The sequence below is a fragment of the Haliaeetus albicilla genome, chromosome W (assembly GCF_947461875.1).
Source record: "Haliaeetus albicilla chromosome W, bHalAlb1.1, whole genome shotgun sequence".
Lineage (NCBI taxonomy): Eukaryota > Metazoa > Chordata > Aves > Accipitriformes > Accipitridae > Haliaeetus > Haliaeetus albicilla.
In genome coordinates, this window is record NC_091515.1 from 37,030,630 (window position 1) to 37,052,102 (window position 21,473).

Here is a 21,473-nt window from a genome sequence, read left to right on the forward strand (position 1 = left end):
AAGTTTGCTGCCTCCCTGGGGCCTGAATTAGGGACGTCACCACAAGACTGAAGAGCCTAGTTCAACCTTCAGACTACTATCCATTCCTGCTCTTTCATGTGGGTACAAATGATGTTGCAACAAAAAGTCTGAGGTCAATCAAAAGAGATTTCAGAGCCCTGGGAAGAATGCTAAAAAATTTGGGAGCACAGGTAGTGTTTTCCTCAATCCTCCCAGTAATGGGGGGAGAATTTGGAAGAAACAGGTGAGCCCAGGATATCAATACCTGGCTCCAGGACTGGTGCCTGCACCAAAACTTTGGGTTTTTAAACCATGGAAGAGCCTTCAAGAGAGACAAGGTATGCTGGGGCCTGATGGGATCCACCTGTCTCGATGGGGAAAATGGGTCTTTGGGCGTAAGCTGGTGGGGCTGATCGAGAGAGCTTTAAACTAGAATTGATGGGGGAAGGGGATACCAACAGGATTGCAGTAGGTAAGCCAAGGGTTGGCATGGCATCGCCTGAGGGTGGCAATGCTAGTGGGAACATTTACACTGCTTCTGGGAGCACGGAGGGCTCAGGAGTGTATCTGAAATGCTTGTACACCACTGCACGCAGTATCAGAAACAAATAGGATGAACTGGAAGCGTTGGTCAGCTCCCAGAGCTACGATATCATTGGTGTTAGTGAGACTTGGTGGAATGAGTCCCACGATTGGAGTGCTGGGATGGAGGGTTACAGGCTGTTCAGGAGGGATAGTCAGGGCAGGCAAGGTGGAGGTGTCACACTGAATGTAAGGGAGAGGTTTGATAGTACAGCGCTTACAGTTAGTGATGATGTGGTTGAGAGCCTCTGGGTGAGGATTAGGGGCATGGAAAACAAAGGAGATGTTGTAGTGGGTGTCTACTACCGATCACCCAGCCAGGATGTAAGCAGTGATGGGTTATTCTATAGGCAATTAGGAGAAATCTCTGGATGGGTAGCCCTTGTCCTTATGGGAGATTTCAACTGCCCAGACATCACCTGGGAATATCATACTGCTGTGACGAGCAGGTCTTGGAAATTCCTGAAGTCTGTAGGAGATAACTTCTTGTCAGAGGTACTCAGGGAGCCAACTAGGAAAGATGCCCTCCTGGACTTGCTATTTGTGAATAGAGAAGGAATCGTGGGGGATGTGTTGGTAGGTGGCTGTCTTGGCCGCAGTGATCATGAAATGGTTGAGTTTAAAATTTTCAGCGTAATGAGAAAACAGGACAGCAGAGTTGCTACCCTGGACTTCAGGAGAGCAAACTTTAAGCTACTCAGGGAGCTAGTTAGCAGAGTACCCTGGGAATCTGCTTTTGAGGGCTTAGGAGTCCACGAGTGCTGGTCAGTCTTTAAGAACCACCTTTTAGAAGCACAGGAGCAGGCTATTCCAGTGTGTCGTCAGTCAAGCAAGCAGGGCAGAACACCAGCTCGGCTGAACAGGGAACTCCTCGTGGAGCTCAAGAGGAAAGAGAAATTGTATGATCTCTGGAAGCGAGGTCAGGCTTCGCAGGAAGATTACAGAGCCGTGGTTCGTATATGCAGGGAGAAGACACGAAAGGCCAAAGCTCAATTAGAGTTGAAACTGGCCAGTGTTGTGTCAGATAACAAGAAGGGCTTTTTTCAAGTATGTTAATAGCAAGAGGAGGTCTAAAGAAAACATTGGACTGATACTTGTTGAAGACGGTCATCTGACTAATAGGGATGAAGAAAAAGCAGAGGCATTCACTGCGTTTTTTTGCCTCAGTCTTTAATAATACTGATGGACCTTGGGCTGCCCGATCCCCTGAGTCAGAGGACCACAAGTGTGGGAACAGTGACCTTCATTTGTGGACAATGAAATTGTAAGGGACCAGCTGTATCAGCTGAATGTTCACAAGTCCATGGGGCCTGATGGGATTCATCCCAGAGTACTGAAGGAGCTAGCAGATGTTATGGCAGGACCCCTCTCGATCATCTACCAAAGGTCTTGGGAGTCTGGGGAGGTCCCTGCTGACTGGAAGCTAGCCAAATGTTATTCCAATCCACAAGAAGGGCGTGAGGGAAGACCCAGGGAACTACAGACCTGTTAGTCGAACCTCAGTACCTGGAAAAATGATGGAGAAGATCATACGGGGTACTATTGAAAGGCATTTAAAGAATAATGCAAGCTGGGTGAAAAACTGGCTGGATGGACGAGCCCAGAGGGTTGTGGTGAATGGGGTGAAATCCAGTTGGCGGCAGGTCACAAGTGGTGTTCCCCAGGGTTCGGTGTTGGGCCCCGTTCTGTTTAATATCTTTATCAATGATTTGGATGAGGGGATTGAGTGCACCCTCAGCAAGTTTGCAGATGACACCAAGTTGGGAGGCAGGGTCGATCTGCTTGAGGGTAGGGAGGCTCTACAGAGAGATCTGGACAGGCTGGATCAATGGGCTGAGGCCAATCGTATGAAGTTCAATAAGGCCAAGTGCCGGGTCCTGCGCTTCGGTCACAGCAACCCCATGCAGCCCTACAGGCTTGGGGAAGAGTGGCTGGAAAGCTGCCCGGCAGAGAAAGACCTGGGGGTGCTGGTTGACAGCCAGCTGAATATGAGCCAGCAGTGTGCCCAGGTGGCCAAGAAGGCCAATGGCATCCTAGCCTGTATCGGAAATAGTGTGGCCGGCAGGAGCAGGGAAGTGATTGTTCCCCTGTATTCGGCACTGGTGAGGCCGCACCTTGAGTACTGTGTTCAGTTTTGGGCCCCTCACTACAGGAAAGACATTGAGGTGCTGGAGCGTGTCCAGAGAAGGGCAACCAAGTTAGTGAGGGGCCTGGAGCACAAGTCTTATGAGGAGCGGCTGAGGGAGCTGGGGCTGTTTAGTTTAGAGAAGAGGAGGCTGAGGGGAGACCTTATAGCTCTCTACAACTACCTGAAGGGGGGTTGTAGCGAGGTGGGTGCTGGTCTCTTCTGTCAGGTGGCTGGAGAGAGGACGAGAGGAAATGGCCTCAAGTTGCAGCAAGGGAGGTTTAGGTTAGATATTAGGAAAAAATTCTTTAGTGAGAGAATTGTCACGCATTGGAATAGGCTGCCCAGGGAAGTGGTTGAGTCACCATCCCTGGAGGTATTCAAAAAGCGCGTAGACGGGGTACTCCATAACATGGTTTAGTGGGCACGGATGATGGTTGGACTCGATGATCTTGAAGGTCTTTTCCAACCTAAATGATTCTATGATTCTAAGCCTCAGGCACAGTCAACATGGGTTCACAAAGGGGAAGTGCTGTTTAACTAATTTGATCTCCTTCTATGATGAGGTCACCCGCCTAGTGGATGGAGGGAAGGCGGTGGATGTAGTTTTTCTGGATTTTTAATAAGGCTTTTAGTAGTGTCCCCCACAGCATCCTTCTGGACAAGTTGTCCAACTGTGGAATGAGCGGGTTCACGGTGCACTGGGTGAAGAACTGGCTGAAGGGGAGGGCTCAAAGGGTTGTAGTGAATGGGGCTGCATCTGGCTGGCGACCGGTCACCAGCAGTGTTCCTCAGGGCTCAATTCTAGGGCCAGTCCTGTTCAATATATTTATCAACGATCTGGATGCAGGATTTGAATGCACCATTAGCAAGTTTGCTGATGATACCAAACTGGGAGGTGCTGTTGACTCTCTTGAGGGACAAGAGGCCTTGCAGAGAGATCTAGATAGATTGGAGCATTGGGCTATGATTAATGGGATGAAATTTAACAAGTCCAAATGCCAGATCCTGCACCTAGGATGGAGTAATGCTGGGCACAAGTACAGATCGGGAGAGGAGTGGCTGGAGAGCAGCTCTGCAGAAAGGGATCTGGGGGTGCTGGTTGACAGCAGGCTCAATATGAGTCAGCAGTGTGCCCTGGCAGCCAGGAGGGCAAACCGCATTCTGGGGTGCATAAACACAGTATAACCAGCCAGTCAAAAGAGGTGATGATCCTGCTGTATTCAGCATTGGTGCGGCCTCACATCGAGTACTGTGTGCATTTCTGGGCCCCACAATTTAAGAAGGATGTTAGGGTCCTTGAATGTGTCCAGAGGAGCGGAACAACGCTGGTGAAAGGGCTGGAAGGCATGTCCTATGAGGAGCGGCCAAGGACTCTGGGTTTGTCTAGTTTGGAGAAAAGGAGGCTGAGGGGTGACCTCAATGCTCTCTGCATCTTCCTGAGGAGGGGAAGTGGAGAGGGAGGTGCTGATCTCTTCTCCCTGGGATCCAGTGACAGGACGCATGGGAATGGTTCAAAGCTGCGTCAGGGGAGGTTCAGACTTGACATTAGGAAGTATTTCTTTGCCGAGAGGGTGGTCAAAGACTGGAACAGGCTTCCTAGAGAGGTGGCCAATGCCCCAAGCCTGTCAGTGTTTAAGAGGCCTTTGTACAATGCCCTTAATAACATGCTTTAGCTTGTGGTCAGCCCTGAATTGGTCAGGCAGTTGGACTAGATGATCATTGTAGGTCCCTTCCAACTGAAATATTCTAGTCTAGTCTAGTCTATCTTATATATATCTTATTAGAGGGAAAGGTGGAAATTCCAGGAAAACTATTCATGAAATAATCTAGGAATGTTAACTTTCTTGTTTTACATCTATCAGGCAAACCTTTTTGGTCACTATAACTGGAATTTTTTTTTACTGTGGAATCATCACACTTAATCTTCTAGGAAAATAAATAGTTGCAAAATTATGTAAACCTGTCTATATACCTATGTACGTATCACTACGAAACTGCACTCCACTGGGAAAACTGCACCAAAAAAATTTTTAAAAAATCACCAAAACAAACATACACACACTAACAATCAAGTGATGGTGCTTAATATTAACTTCATATAAAGTGCTATGGGAAAGTCATGTTTCAAAGAAATAAAAGATTGAACTAAAAATGAGCTGTTAAACTTCTGCAGTTCAAGTGATTTATAGCTTTCCTCTGTGCTAGGATTTTTCCTGTTCTTATTTATTGGACTCTGGTTTCTCTAAATTTAGTCTCTTCTCAAACAAGAAAGCAGATAGATAGTTTGCTTGTTTGTATTTGTTCTTCATGGTGAAGAAGTGCTTTAGACTGATACATTAAAAATGTAAATGCCTTATCTTAATGTTGCTCTGTGAGAATATGCTTACCTAAAAAGGGAATTAAGCTAGACATATGTCCTTCTTAAGTGCAGATTCAGTCTGTTAATGCTTATTCTTGTGATTGGGTCTGCTCTAGGTTCCTGTGTTGTTCGAGATGCTACAGGGAACATTAATAACACCATTATCACCGAGCTGACAAATTGTACTACTGCAGCTTGCAAATTAAACTATGATTTCTCATCCTGTCAGACAGGGTGTCAGTATGGGCTGATGAACAATTTCCAGGTATGAAATGTTCTCTTAAATTAGTTTAATGGGGTTTGTGCTTTTTTTTGAAATGCATATTAACAACAATTAAAAAATTGGTTAAAAATGTCTATCTCCATAAATACAAGGTTAATCTGGAATAGTTCAGTGGTACAGTCGAGCTAGTATGTATAACAGCAAGGTAACTATGTTTAAAACACAAAACCAAAATGCCTTTAGGTATTTATATGCAGACAGTATCTTTACTCTTCTCCTGAGTAAGCTGCTTAGGTTAGTGGTAGTATTGCAGCTTGCTCTGTTTAGATAATTGAATGTCATCATTCACTGACATGGATAGATGTACTCATTGTTAAATAGTGAGGCGTAGCAATTGTAGGAGGTATCTGTCAGTAACTTCTTTCTTGTTTTTGTTTTTTTTTTTTAAACTTGAAATTTCTTAGGAAATGTATTGACTTTTAAAAAATGTTATATATTGGCCACAGTATCATCTTTAATGGTGAAGATTTTGTGAGGCTTTTTTATAAGAACTGATGTTATACTTAAAAAAGATTGAAGAGTAGTGAGTAGTATTTAATCACTCCTGTACACTTTGTGCTGCATTCAGTTCTTACAGCAAAGAATTGATTTGTATTTAATGCTTAGGCAGATGTGGTTTTGAATGCACTTGCTGGATAGAAAATGGATTATCCATAGTACAATTTACCTATGGAAAGCTTAGATGATGCTAAGAACTGTGGGTGAGAGGCTTAGAATTGCACTCAGTGGGATGTTAGGAGGCTTGCATAGGAAGACCATCTTTAGTTCCTGTTGCAGTTACTGCAAATGAAGTGTAGGTCCTTGCAGGCTTCAGAGATTCTTCTGTTCAGTGTCACAATGGCTGTGAGCTGGTAAAAGAGTAACTTCAGGAAATTGTTTGGGCTCTGTAGCCTGAGCTTGTATCTAATTCTAGTTAAGTTCCAAAACTGGATAAAATAAATGCAGAATTTGGTCACATAACTATTTTGAAGTATATAAATTTTTTTTTTTATGAAACTGTCTGATTTTGGATCACAGTCAGAAGTAGCATGAAGCTAAATTCCAGAAACAGTGTACAAGTTCTACTAAAATACTCCTCTTGCAAAGGTTATAGGCTATAAAACACTGGAAAACAGTTGGGGGGGTTGAATACAGTATTATCCATATTCATTATATTAAAAAACCCCAAACCAACAAACAAAACCACAAAGAAAAAAAAAACCCTAAGATAATAGAGAAGCTACTGTTTGTTTTCATGCAGCTTTACTTTTCCTCTACAATGGCTAGACCAAATAACTGAAACTCTTGCTGGCTATCAGCCCTTCATATTCTGTGTGCACTTGCAAGGATGTAAAATTTCTCTGCTAGAGCTTTCTGCATAAGTGGGCTTCTAGGTTTTGTGGTTATGCGTTCTGGATTATGGTGTATAAGCTGAGTGCTCCTTTTAACACCATGGCATACTGGAATGGGTTGTGTGTGTGTGTCTCTGCAAAGTGTTATGGGGATGTGTGTATGTGCTCCCTCCTGGGCATGCCTCCCACCCTTTCCTTGGTCCCTCCCCCTCCCCCTGTTTTGCTGATCATGCCCCATCTCAGTCTCCCTTTCTTTTCCTGAGTGTACCCCTCATTGGCCCATACTCTCGTTTCCATACTCTTTCTGGGTCTTGACTGGATCCACCTCCCTCTGGGCCTCACCCCCCCCCAGGCTCTGCCCTCTTCTCGCCCTTTTGGCTCCTGGACCCTTGCCTCACAACCCCCGGTCCTTAGGCCTTGTCCTCCTCTTGCCCTTGCCCTCACCATGTCCCTGGTGCCTCAGGCCCTGCCCTCAGCTCATCCTCCTCTCCTTGGGCCTTGCCCTTGCCTTCCTCTTGCCCATGGCTCCTCAGGCCTCTCCCCACCCTCCTCAACTTAGACCTTGCCTATCCTCAGGCCACGTCCATCTTGCCTTGCCCACTGGCTTGCCTGTCTTGCCTCACTTTGGCCTCGCCTGTCTCACTTTGGCCTTGGGCCTCCCCCTGGGCCTTGCCTCAGGCCTTGCCTTGCCTGTCTTGCCTCAGGCCTTGCCTGCCGCCTCACCTGTCTCACCTTGGGCCTTGCTTTGGCTATGGGACTTGCCTTGCCCATCTTGCTTTGGCCTCACCTGTCTCCTCTTGGGCCTTGCCTTGCCCATCTCACCTCTCCTTGGGGCTCAGGCCTTGCCCATCTCGCTTTGGCCTCGCCCATCTCGCCCTCCTGGCCTTGGGCCTCCCCTCACCTGCCAGCTCACCAGTTTCCCCTTTGGCCTTGTGTCACAACCCGGGCTGGACAGACCAGGGAGTTGTGTTGAATTCAGAATTCCCTCGGGCTACATTAAGGTGAAATGACACCAAACGATCAGTTAAACATTTTATTCATGACAGAAGCAAACTGAACTTGGGAGGCATAACAGTAGGTGGCCGGGTTTCTCACAACAGGAATTGGCATGGAACTACCTCAGTAAACCGCGTAACCCGTGGTAACCATGTACATCAATTCAGGGAGTAAGGAGATCCCTCCCATTGAGTCACAAGGTTCGGAGTGGACCCCCTTGCTTTCTAGACTCCTTCTCAGAGAAGAGCCTAGGGGCGGCTGGATCCACTCCTAGTCCCAGACTTGGTCAATGGTTTATGTCTTAAAGGGATGAGGTGTAGGGATTATGGAAAAGGAAAGAGAAAGAGAGAGCAAGACAGAGAGAAAAAGGAAGAGAAAAGAGAAAGATTTCACCAGTCCGGGGTCCAGCGTTGGTCCAGTCAGTCTAAAGGTCCAGTTCCGGTGGGCATGCGCACATGAGGCTTCAGTTTGTGTCCTTTTATCATCCTTGCCCCTCCTTTGGGTGGGCACTTGAACTCATTAGGCTAATTATGTGTCATGATCAGTTTGTGCTTTCAGAACCTTTGGGGAAATGGGTCGGTGGGCTTGCAGGTCGTTTGGGGAGTAACTTCTCCTTTCCTACAGACATGACCATTGTTTGATCTTTGGCCATGCATGGTGAGCTGCCCTGCTCAGCATATCAGAACAGCATATCAGAACACAGAGCTGAGCACCCTCTGCATGCCCTCCCTGTCCTGTTGCTGATGTCCTGTGCTGATCTGTGCTTATCCACTTCTTTTGACCTGTGGTTCCTTGCTATGCAGAGTTTGTTGTTATGCAGAGTTCATGGTTATGCAGAACTTGCCCCACCACAATGTTTGAGACATTAACTCTTTCAGTCTCTCACACCTTGCCCACCTCCCTTTGGCCTCAGGCCTTGCCTCGCCTGTCTAGCATCTCCTTGGGCCTCCGGCCTTGCTGTCTAGCTTTGGCATCCGGGCCTTGACTTGGGCCTCCCTGTGCCTGCTGCGCCCCTCTACTCATGCCTGGCCTTGTCCTCCTCTGCCTGGCCCTCACCTTGCCCTTCTGTTCTTGGTCCTTTGCCACACCTCAGGCCTGGCCTCTCCCTCGCCTTGCACTCACCTCACCCTCGCATTGCTGCCCACGCCTCGCCGCCCACGCCTCGCCACCCTCAGGCCGAGGTGTGCACTTGCCTCGCCCTCGATGCCCTCGGGCAGAGGCTCGCTCTTAACTTGCCCCTTGCTTCGCCCTTCCCTTACTGCCTTCTGGCCAAGACTCACCCTCACCTTGCCACCCTTCAGGCGAAGGTTCCCCCTCACCTCGCCTCGCCACTCTCAGGCCGAGGCTCGCCTGCACCTCCCCCTTGCCTCGCCACCCTGGGGCTGACACTTGCCTTCACCTCGCAGCCCTTGGGCCGAGGCTCACCCTCGCCCTCTCCTCTCCTCACCCTCACCTCTCCTTGCCCTCGCCTCGCCCTCACCTTGCTGCCTTCGAGCCGAGGCTTGCCCTCGACACCCTTGGGCTGAGTCTCACTGTCGTATCACCCTCGCCGCCCTCAGGCAGAGGCTCACCCTCGCCCTCTCCTCGCCTTGCCCTCACCTTTCCTTGCCCTCACCTTGCCCTCACCTTGCCACCCTCAGGCTGAGGCTTGCCCTCAGTGCCCTCAGGCTGAGGCTCGCCCTCACCTCGCTGATGCCCTCACCTCAACAGAGGCTCGCATTCGCCCTCGCCTTGCCACCCTTTGGGCCGAGGATCACCCTCACCTCACACTCGGGCCGAGGCTTGCCCTCGCCACACCTCGCCCTTGCCTCGCCCTCACCTCGTTGCCCTCAGGCCAAGCCTCACCCTCAACACCCTCCGGCAGAGACTTGCCCTCACCTTGTCCTTACCTCGGTGCCCTCAGGCAGAGATTCGCCATTGCATCCCCTGCACCTCACCCTCGCCTTGCCCTTGCCTCGCTGCCCTGGGTCGGAGGCTCACCCTCACCTTGCTGCCCTCACCTCACCTCGTCACCCTTGGGCCAAGGCTCGCCCACGCCTTGCCCTTGCCTCTCCCTCCCCTCACCGCCTTCTGACAGAGGCTCACCTGTGCCTTGCTGCCCTTGGGCTGAGGCTCATCCTATCCTCACCTCACTTGCCCTGGCCTCGCCCTTGCCTCGCTGCCCTTGGGCCTCACCTCACCCGTGCCTTTCCATGCCCGGCCCTTGCGTTGCCCTCATCTATCCATCCTCAGGCCGAGGCTCGCCCTCGTTTCTCCTTCAACTCACCACCCTCAGGCCAAGGCTTACCCTTGCCTTGCCCTTGCCTCTCCCTCACCTTTTCTTGCCTCACCCTCTCCTCTTTGCCCTCAAGCTGAGTCTTGCCCTCTCCCTGCCTCCCTCGAGCCGATGCTTGCCCTCACCTTGCCCTTGCCTTGCCTTGCCCTCTCCTTGCTGCCCTTGAGCCAAGGCTCGCCCTCGCCCTGCTTCCATCGGGCCTCGCCTCGTCCTCGCCTAGCCCTTGCCTTGCTGCCCTCGGGCCTTGTCTCACCCTTGCCTAGCCCTCGCCTTGCTGCACTTGGGCCTTGCCTTGCGGCACTCAGGCCTTGCCTTGCCCTCACCTCGCTGCCCTCAGGCCAAGGTTTGCTCTCACCTTGCCCTCATCTCCCCACCCTCTCCTCGCTGTGCATCCCTTGGGCCAAGGCTCACCCTCACCTCACCCTTGCCTCACCTGGCCCTCATCTTACCCCCAGCCCTTTGGGCCTGGTCTCTCCTTGCCCCCTTTCTCCTCTCCATTGCCCTTTTCGTGCCCCTAGCTTAGCTCATATGCCCTCGCCTCACCCTAGCCTTGTCCCCAGGTCCTTGGGCCATGCCTTGCTATTTCCTTGCCCCTGTCTCTCCCCGCCCCTCTTTCCTTGGCTCTCGCCTCACCCTCACCCCATACCCAACTCCTTGGCCCTTGTCCTGCACTGTTTGGGCCTCACCTTTCCCCTGTTTTGTTGGGCCTCACCTCACTTTCCTTCTTTCCTTGGCCCCTGCCTAGCTTGGGCCTTGCCCCAGTCTCTTTGGCCCTCAACTCACCTTCACCTTTTCCGCAGTTCCTTCACCCTCGCCTCGCACTCTTTGGGCCTTGCCTCACCCCTGGCTTCTTTGGCTTCACCTCCCCCAGCTCCTTGCCCCCGGCTCTTTGGGCCTTGCCATCACACCCTAAGCTCCTCGGGCCTTGCCTTGCCCCCAGCACAACCTAAGCTCCTCAGGCCTCAGCTCGCTCTGCTCTGGCTCCTTGGCTCTGGCACCTTGGCCATCATCTCACTCTCTTCTCCTTGGGCTTCTCCTTAGCGCTCCCCTAGCCTCCAGCTCATAGGCCCTTGCCTCACTCTTGCCTTTTCCCAGGTTCCTTCACCTTCATTGCACCCCTCCTCTGGCTCCTTGCCTTTCTTTCACCTCACCCTCACCCTGACCCTGGCTCCTTGGCCCTCACCCCACACTATGTGGGCCTCACCCCCAGTGCCTCGCCCCCAGCACCTTGCTCCCAGCTCCTTGGGCCTTGCCTTGCCCTGCTCACAGCTCCTTGGGCCTTGTCTCTACCTCACCTTGTCCTTCTTTCCTTGAACCTTGCCTTGCTTTGCCTTGGCCTCACCCTCCTTTCCTGGGCCTTGCCTCACTCTCCTTTCTTGGGCTTCACCCTCCTTTCTTTGACCTTGCCTCACCATCTTCTGCTTCACCTTGGCCTCCTTTCCTAGGCCTCACCCTCTCCTGCCTCACCTCATTCTCCTTTCCCGATCTTCACCTTCCTCTGCCTCATCTCACCCTCCTCTGCTTTGCTTTTTCCTCCTTTCTTAATCTTTTCCCTCATTTTCCTCTTCTCGTCCTCCTCTTCCCCTCCTCATCCTCCATTCCTGGGTTTTGCCTTACCCTCCTCTTTCCTGCATCACCCTCCTTCCCTGGGCCTTGCCCTCCTTGCCTTTCCCTGGGCCTTGCCCCTCCTTTCCTGGGCCTCTTTTCTTGGGTATGCCCCTTCTCTGCATCCCCTTATTTTCTTGGGCATGCCCCTTGTGGTGGTTTGACCCTGGCTGGACTCCAGGTGCCCACCAAAGCCACTCTATCACTCCGTCTCCTCAGCTGGACAGGGGAGACAAAATATAACGAAAGGCTCGTGGGTCGAGAAAAGGACAGGGAGAGATCACTCACCAATTACCGTCATGGGCAAAACAGATTCAACTTGGGGAAATTAATTTAATTTATTATCAATCAAAAGTCAGAGTAGGATAATGAGAAATAAAACCAAATCTTAAAAACACTTTCCCCCCACCCTTCCCTTCTTCATGGGCACAACTTCACTCCCAGCTTCTCTACCTCCTCCCACTGAGCGGCGCAGGGGGATGGGGAATGGGGGTTGTGCTCAGTTCATCACATGTTATCTCTGCCACTCCCTACTCCTCACACTCTTCCCCTGCTCCAGCATGGGGTCACTCCCACGGGAGACAGTCTTTCACAACGTTCTCCAGTGTGGATCCTTCCCATGGGCTGGAGTTCTTCATGAACTGCTCCAGCATGGGTCCTTTCCATGGGGTGCAGTCCTTCAAGAATGGACTGCTCCAGAGTGGGTCCCCTGTGAGGTTACAAGTCCTGCCAGAAAACCTGCTCCAGCATGGTCTTCTGATGGGGTCACAGCCTCCATCGGGGACATCCACCTGCTCCGGCATAGGGTCCTCCACGGGCTGCAGGTGGATATCTGCTCCACCATTAACCTCCATGGGCTGCAGGGGAACAACCTGTCTCACCATGGTCTTCACCATGGGCTGCAGGTGAATGTCTGCTCCAGTGCCTGGAGCACCTCCTCCCCCTCCTTCTTCACTGACCTTGGTGTCTGCAGAGTTGTTTCTCTTACATGTTCTCACTCCTCTCTTCCAGCTGCAGTTTCTGTTGCACAGCAACTTTTTTCCCTTCTTAAATATGTTATCAGAGGTGCTACCACCATCGCTGATTGGCTTGGCCTTGGCCAGCAGCAGGTCCGTCTTGGAGCCGGCTGGCACTGGGTCTATTGGACATAGGGGAAGCTTCTAGCACCTTCTCACAGAAGCCAACCCTGTAGCCCCCCTGCTACCTTGCCATGCAAACCCAATACATCTATGTTGGACTGAGCCATGTATTCACGCCCCCCCCATGCTGGTCTGGCTAACTCAGAGAGACATTCACACTCTTTTAATGAACCCAGGTAGAAACATTTACACCACCAGTTGGTCCACTCAGCTGTTGATAGTTGTTTATCTAAAAAAAGACCATCCTCCGGTGCCCTTTGTGTTGAGATAAAGCCAGCTTTCTTCACAACAGCTGTGGTCCGCCACACCCTACATTATTCCCTGAGTTTCATGGGTACATCACCGTTGCCCATCTCCTTTGAGCCTTCTTCCATTGTAGGGGGTTTACTGGTCAGTCACAACCTGGACTTTAGCAAAGCATTTGACACTGTTTCTGAACAATCAATCACTGAAACCACCTCACCAGGGACATGGTAAAGTCCCCATCACTGGAGGTTTTCAAAATGCAATTGGACAGGGTGCTCGATAATCTCATCTAGGCTCCCTTTTCCACGAAAGCTTGGACCAGATGATCTTTCGAGGTCCCTTCCCACCTGGGCTGTTCTATGATTCTCTCTGGGTGTCTGTTCCTCTCTCTGGGTGTCTCTGTGGAGATGCCTTGCTCTCTGCTGGTGTGTTTTTGGGCATCTCTCTCTGTGGATTCCTCTCTCTGTGGGTGTCATGCTGTGTGTGTGTGTCTGTCTGGGTGTCTCTCTCTGCCTGTGTGTGTGTCTCCAGGTATCTGTGTGTCTCCAGGTGTTGCATTCTGGTGGTCATGGTCTGGTGCTGGGTGTCTCTCTGGTGGTGCCTTTTTCTCTGGCTGTGTGTGGGTGGTTGTTGGTCTCTCTCTGGCTGTGTGCGTGCGTGCGTGCCTCTCTGGCAGTGCCTCTCTCCAGCTGTGTGTCTATCTCTGGTGGTATTTCTCTCTGGCTCTGTGTGTATGTATTTGTGCATCTCTGTCAGTTTGTCTCTAGCTGTGTGTGTTTTTGTGTCTCCGTGTGTGTGTGTCACTGTATTTGCGGGTGTCTATCTGGCTCTGTGTGTGTGTCTCGGTGTGTGTGGGTGTCACTCTGTTAGTGTTTCTATATGTGTGTGTGTCTCTGGGTGTGGCTGTCAGTGTCTGTTGCTGTTGATTTCTGTGTGTGTGTGTCTCTGGCAGTGTCTCTGGGTGTGTTTGTGGGTGTCTGGGTGTCTCTTTCTGTCTGGGTTACTCTCTCTGAGTGTCTGTCTCTCTGGGTGTCTGTGTGGTCAGGTGTCATTGAGGGGTGTGTGTGTATCCGTGTGTCTGTCTGTCTCCCTGCCTCTGTCAGCCTCCATCTCTGCCTGCCTCTCTGCCTGTCTCTGCCTTAGCCCCCCTCTCTGCCTCTGCCTGTGTCTGTGCATTTCTCTGTCTCTGTCTTGCTGTCTATCTCTCTGGCTCGCTGTGTCTCCCCTCCCACCTTCAGAAGAAGCTTCCTAATGTCTTTCTTTTACAGTGGTAACTTGAGTTGTAACTTACTAGCTTTTATAATGAACAAATGCTGTCTGCATACATCTTAGATTTTTCTCAAATTTATAAAATTAAAAAATGGATAGTATAAATAAATGGAGCAATGAACAGAACCCAGAAAGAGAATGTAACATCTGAGTAGATTATAAGAACTAAATTGCAAGGAGTCAATGCAAATGTAGTATAGTATGGGCCTTGAAATATCGGTGTTTTAAATTGGATGGAAAGAAAAGCAAGGGAATAGATTTCTAAACAGATTCTGTCCATAAGAAGTCCTTCTTGATCAAGCCATTTTCACAGGAAACAAAATTTTCATACTGCTTCTACTAATGTTGTTCTATGTTTGTTTATTATGTTCTTAAAACATAGCTCTTTTCTGAAACATTTGTCGGTAGAGCATTTATACCCTTAATTTCTCTTCCAGAAATATATAAAATTGAGTCTGGCATTTACAACTGTGTCACTTTCTGTAGAGTGTAAATCTACCTTAATCCTGGACATAGAAGGAATAGCTTAATCTTGTGTAACCAAGTATGAAAATATTCAAAGCACTGAGATAATATGAGGGGAAAGGTTAATGAAGTGTTAGTAGTATGAAAACATTCATGGTATCTTTAACTAATGAGTATGTCTGAGTTGTATGAATAAATGCCTGTCCTACCATAACCTTTTCTGGTGAAATTCAAATATATTCCAGGAAATCCCATACTTCATTTCTTAAACTACTAACTATAACAGCTACTTCATCACTCTCATCTTATGCATCCACAGATCTTTCATTTCTTTTTAGCCAAGGAATGCCTTGAACTGACCAGTGAAACATAATGTAACCTAGAGATTCAGTTTTCTGAGAGGCCCAGCAGTCTTTGACTGTCTGACCTGGGGAAAAATGCCAAATTTTGCCATTAGTTTATCCCTAGGAATATGAATAGAATTTCCTCAACCATCTGTATATTGTTTCTGGGAGCATGCCCTACTTAAGATTGCTTGGAACAGCTGGATTTTACAATTTCAAGTGGCAGTAACTAGTCACTTCTGCATTCTTCTTCTCCCTTTCCTTCAGTCCCCATTCTGCTATTCTAGAAGAAGTTGCTAGGATGAAAGAGGTATATATTCAGCACAAATAATTCAGAACCTCATTCTGACACTTATATTCTGCTTGAAAGGCAGGCATCATGCTGGGCTTGGTTCATTGACTGAAAACATCAGCTTCTCAAGTTGTTACCAAATTATTTAACACTGGCTGTCTTCAAACAGCCCAGGCTTTTTTTTTTCATAAAGAAAATTAATCTAAGTATTGAACTGTGACTGTTCTTAAATCCACAGTTCTGTGTCTTAATTCACTTGAAACATGCAGAGCTGGATGCAGCTATGGTAAGGGAGCAGAGCAGTATAATGGTAGAATAAGGTCTTCAGACAGAAGTTACTTTGGTTTTTTTTTTTTATTTTGGGGTTTTTGTCTTATCAACATTGTTCCTTTACACTAAGCCTACTGAGCATTTGTCACTTTGTTAGTCATCTAGTCTACCAAAAGTCACATATTATATTTCACTCACTGGAGTTACAAAGACATCCTAGGATGTGACCTTGGGGGCATAGAAAACAAACTTATCCAGTCCTTGTGATTTTGAATGGGAAACAAATTTAATTTCCAGTGAAAGAGATGTTGAGAAACAGATCCATAGACAAGACAAACTTTCCCAAGACGTTCCCTGACTTCAGTGTTTTTGTCACCTGGGTTTCCTGAGACTATGTTATTCAGTGGTAGATTAGTCAAAATATGTAACAGCTTCCAATGCATTTTTCTTCCGTAACTTCTTTTCCAATCCTTTTATGAGCTTATGGAGACTAATGCCATAGATTCATGTGACTGGAGAATTACATGGTTGGGCTATGTATTGTGTGAAAAGCCACCTTCTCTTGTTCTGAAACTAGGATCTGCTTATCTCACCTGATTTGCCCCTTCGTTCTTGTATTGGAAGAGGCATTGATATGAATGCATGATATTCAAACAGCTTTTAACTGGAGGGTACACAGTATTTTATTTTTCTGTTTGTGTAGTTAATGTTTACATCCATCTGTATAGTATACTTTGTCATGTGCTTTTAAAAAAAATTATGTCTTGCTTTCAGGTGATGAGCATGGTATCAGGATTTGCACCATTAATTTCTGCAGGTATTTTTTCAGCCACCCTTTCTTCTGCATTAGCATCCTTTGTGAGTGCACCTAAGATTTTCCAAGTAAGTATGGAAGCAAAATCATAATCTTTTAAAGAATAATTCTAATTAAGTTTTGAATCATATTTTTGGAAGAGAACTCTGGTATATAGCGTGTTACTGTTCTTAAATATAGCTAGAACATAGTTCATCCCAAATCTTGTGTTTTCGGTTAGTTTGTTAGAGGTAAGTTGTGGCATAACTAATGTTACAGGAGTCTACAAACTCCTTTAGATGGCTTTTGTTAGAACAGGGACCAAGGATCGTATTAGCTGAAATAGTGGTTACTTTTGTCCTAATGGCCATATGTCCCAGGACATTTATACGTAGCAGTCCATCTCTGCTGGTGTCCTTGTTTCTACTCTGAAGAGCAAGGAAAACATAGTCTCCAGATATTCAGATAATTGTTTTCTCTCAGCACTAAGAAATGTTTAAATTTAGTGTCAATGGAACACATACAAAGATTACATATCAAATTAGTTCCTTTCTAGAAGTAATCATAGAAGGAAACCGCATTAAGTAAAACTTGTAGCTGTTGAATCTTAATCCTCAGATAATACGTTATGAAAATAACTCAATATGACTGTATACCAGTTCTTGTATAAGTCACTTTACATTGATTTTGCTGGTGTTCCTGAAAGTATTTTGTTTTACCTTCTTTTTAACCCTTTAATTTCATTTTGTTTTATGAGTTCTCTTTCATTCAGTAAAACTTTAGTATCCTCTAACAATCTTCCCCAAAAGTTCAGTAAGGAGTCAAACATGGAAGGGGTTTTGCTGCAGAATATAAATGCAAGTACTGAAGCAGAGAATTAATTTTACATTGGGCAAACTTTCCAATTTTGGAGGAAACACTGTTTTGTCTCTAAAGAAAGATTCTTTGTTATCGTAAGATGCCAGCAAAATACAGTAGTCAACCACTTGCAAAAAAGTGAAGCTTGTCCTTATAGGTAGAAATTACTGAAGGATAGAATGTAAGAAATGCAAAATGCAAAGACAATTACAAATATAACATGTTGGCTATAAACCTTCTTTTTGGAAGATAATGTATGTAGTGAAAGACCGCATTAGTAAGTATTAATAAAGATACATTTTTGAACAAAATGCATATTAACTTTTGAATCTTTTTTTTTTTTTTAGGCTTTGTGCAAGGACAACATTTATCCAGGGTTTCTGATGTTTGCTAAAGGCTATGGGAAGAACAATGAACCACTGAGAGGATATCTTCTAACATTCTTAATTGCTCTTGGATTCATATTAATTGGTTAGTTTTAAATTATAATAAATTTCAATATCCTTTTGTCCTTATGAAGCATACTATTCTATCTCATAAGTTAATAACAATGTCCTTTGAGGTTTAATGCTCAGTTTGATTTTAAGCCTGCATTCTAAATCTGTTTAGTTTGAGGACTCTTTTCTCCTGTCTTCTACATATAACTCTATCTAGAATTAGAATAAATCTGAACTGTAACAGTACTGCATTTTACTTAATCATCTCAGATATCTGGTCTTAGATACTGTCAATCAATGAAAATATAGCTTTAGCTTGAGGTAGAGAGATGTTATACAACGTAAATGTGAAAGTTTCTTTCAGATTTTTAATAATTATAAACATAACTTTGGTAAATGGCAAACTTACATGAACAGGACTTTCAAAAGTATGGTGTTCTGTTAAGCTATGAACAATAGAGATGACAGCTGATGTCACTGTTGCCAAAGGCTAGTCTAGATAGGAATACAGGTCTTTTGAATAGATGGCAAACTAATTGTGCTACGTTCACCCATGTGTCCTTATGCTAGTGCTATTAAACTTCTTTTTCCTATTTGCTCATTCATCCTTCCCCTATCTCTGTTTAAGGTAGGTATAGCCATGCTGTCTCTACTGTCTCTTAATCTTATTAGTCTCTTATTCTGTGCTGTTTGGGAATTGAGACTTTAGCTAGTTAGAGACATACTGTGTATATATTAATGCTCTGTCCACTGCTTCTGAGGTTCTTCAGAACTCAGTACATTGCTGCACTGTTTGATCAAGTCACACAGGGAAAGAAATCTCCTGAATGAATTATTTTGAGAAAGTATGTAGCACTTCAAAACAGTTGATAGCATGGAAAAACATTTATTTTTTAAAACTAAAAGTTACACTTCCTGTCTATTAGAAGGTAACTCACAGTCAGTAAATAAGAGGCTATTAAGTTAATAGCTCTGTTGAACAGAAAGGACAAACTACTACTCTGTAGAGAGCATCATAAAATAAGGTTGTTTGTAGCAGATTTTTTACTCTGGAATCTATAAAGCCATTTGATGATATATTTCATAACAGCTTGCTTTGTTTTTGATTTTATAGCTGAACTGAACATCATTGCTCCAATTATCTCTAATTTCTTCTTGGCTTCATATGCCTTGATTAACTTCTCTGTATTCCACGCTTCTCTAGCAAAATCTCCAGGTAGGAACCATATTTTTGGGGTGAAAGTTTAATCTGCAATTTCTAGATGCAGAAACACATTTTATAAGGTAGTAAGTTAAATGTCTAGTTTAATTTATTTATTAAATGTCTATTTGATTTTCATTGTGCATCTGAATTGCAAGCTTAATATGGTGTATGCTTGGGTCTTCTGAAGTTTTGAGGACTAAGTGATCCATGCCCAGTAAAGCTTGGGAGCTACTGATTTTGGTCATATTTGCTGAGAGAACACAAGATGATTCAATGTTTATTCAGAAACTCTCAAATGGATCTCTGATGATATCTGCCACTGTCGTATCTCCTTAAATTCCTTTAAGGACTATCACTTGAAGAATGCTTTCTTGCTAATTCAGTATCTGGAGTTCAAGACCCACCCTTTTCTCTTCTTTGGATTTATCTCTTAATATGTTTAGTCTTCCAGTGCAGAAGAAACTGGAATTGCAAGGTAGTATTGCCATATTTTTATAGCCTTTGTTTGGTGTGGGAGGCTAGTTAGAATAAAGGAAGAAGCCAAATGACAATACTTATAGAACCAATGGATCTCATGCTCAGTCCTCTATTGGTTCATGATGAAATAAATAATGTCACTAAAAGGTTCTTATCTACTGAACTGATAAATATAATAATTTTTTTCAGAGCATTTGCATAACTCAGTGTCTACATAACAGGTGTATATGTCTAATACAGTCATTAATCTTGTGTATGTTGGGGGGGGGGTCTTGGGGTTGTGTATTTACCTGATCTTGGATAAACTTGTGACAAATAAGGGTGTAAAACGGTGGCAATCCAGTACTTTGACATATTTGCATTCTGCTAGGATACATCTGTCCTTTTTCTTTTAATGTGAAAATTTCTAGTCACGTGGAAATGTTAAAAATACACACCTAGAACCAGTTAGTATGTGATAGAGACACTTGATAATTCCTGTTATACTACCTTCAAAAGCAAAAATCAACTGTGTAATGCAAGTTATTGCCAAAGGTTCTAGTAGCCTGTTTTAATAGATATACTGGCACAAGCATCTTCAAACTCTCTTCGAGACACACTTTTAGAGATGGAAATGTTTCTAATTTTGCCCTCTATTTAAAAAAGATGCAAATTAATATCAAATGTGTTGGAAAATTGAAAGCGTAAAAGTGTCAAAGTCCTTATTTTGTACATTACTGAAACCGATGCACATTATTATGAAATGTGATGCAGAGCACTGAGGAAGAAAGATGAACAGCTCTTACCTTCCCTTGGAGCAGTGATTAAATTGTCTTCCCCTTTTCCCTCTCCTATCCTATTTTGAGTAGGTTGGCGTCCTGCTTTCAAATACTACAATATGTGGATTTCTCTTGTTGGAGCTATTCTGTGCTGCATTGTAATGTTTGTCATTAATTGGTGGGCAGCACTTCTAACATATGTCATAGTCCTTGGACTCTATATTTATGTCACTTACAAGAAACCAGGTATGTATAGGGATTTCTTCTGGTTTTGGTGTGGGGAAGAGGGGGGTAGAGGAAGGAAAAGGTCATGTTGTTTAGAGAAAAATGAGAACTTAATTCTATTTGGATGGCTAGTTCAAAATTCTGTTTCAGACTTTCCAGTTGTAATGAAATAGAATTATGCCTGTATATTCATTGCTGTTGTCTTCCCTCCCACCCAAGTATATCAAGATCCATCCAAATCTAACATGTTTGCCCTTAGACGTAAACATTTGAATGAAAGTTAGAGGGAAAGGTGCATATGAGAAGAGCTTGGGTTGCAGTGTTGAAGGCACCAGAAAAGCATGTTTTGACAGGAAATTAAAGGAGATGCTCCTGTACTCTTCTGAATTGGAAAGGGATCTGTGTAGTGTTTGTGGGTTTTTTCAATAAATCATTCCTGTAGCTATGAATAACAATTTATACACTTTCTTCCTTCCCTTTAAGAACACTATATGATTATAAGTGCAACATGGAGCAGGATTGAGCCAAAAAGTGTTCCTGAAGTTGACAATAAGGAAAAAGAAAAATCCTATGCTGTGAAGATTATAAAGTACTTAAATGATAAATTAATTGTAACTAGCAAAATCAGAACATATATGGGAACAACTAGAGAGCATACTAAGAGCTTTAATTTCCTCATAAAAATAATATTCTAAAAGGAACTGCATAATCTAGTCTGTCCTCTTTATTGCATCAAAAGTTATTCATTGAAAGTATTTGATTTAGTTTAGACAATGCTTTGCAAGGTTACTTTTTGCTTTGCTGTGATGTAGAATAACTAAACATCTTTTTTCCTAAATGTTAATTTTTTTAACTGAAGTTGACAGTGTTTGCAATGTTGGAAACAACTCGGTTCCTTCTCTTTTTCCTCTTGTTTTCCTCTCCTTTTCTTCTCTTTTTCTTCTCTTTTTCCTCCTTTTTCTTCTTTATTATAAAATATCAAACTGTAACTTCTATTGGACATCTTCTACAGGAATGTTATCTTTAAATAGAATTGCCTATTTAGTTGTAGGGTCTTTTAGCCAGTTGGTGTTCAACATTCATTTTGTGATCATGTAGTCTTATGTTGAACTGCTTTAAATAAAATATTGAAACTTC

General features: G+C 45.3%; 1 protein-coding gene across 5 annotated transcripts in view; it reads left to right on the plus strand.

The window, feature by feature from the left end:
• The window catches only part of LOC138683649 (solute carrier family 12 member 2-like), a 111,234-nt gene that overhangs the window by 60,526 nt on the left and 29,235 nt on the right, over positions 1-21,473 (plus strand). For all 5 annotated transcript variants that reach the window (XM_069775656.1, XM_069775655.1, XM_069775654.1 and 2 more), the window contains 5 exons: positions 5,186-5,334; positions 16,359-16,466; positions 17,583-17,706; positions 18,787-18,888; positions 20,202-20,357. In XM_069775656.1, the coding sequence (XP_069631757.1) occupies positions 5,186-5,334; positions 16,359-16,466; positions 17,583-17,706; positions 18,787-18,888; positions 20,202-20,357 (639 nt within the window). The remainder of the gene's footprint in view (positions 1-5,185; positions 5,335-16,358; positions 16,467-17,582; positions 17,707-18,786; positions 18,889-20,201; positions 20,358-21,473) is intronic.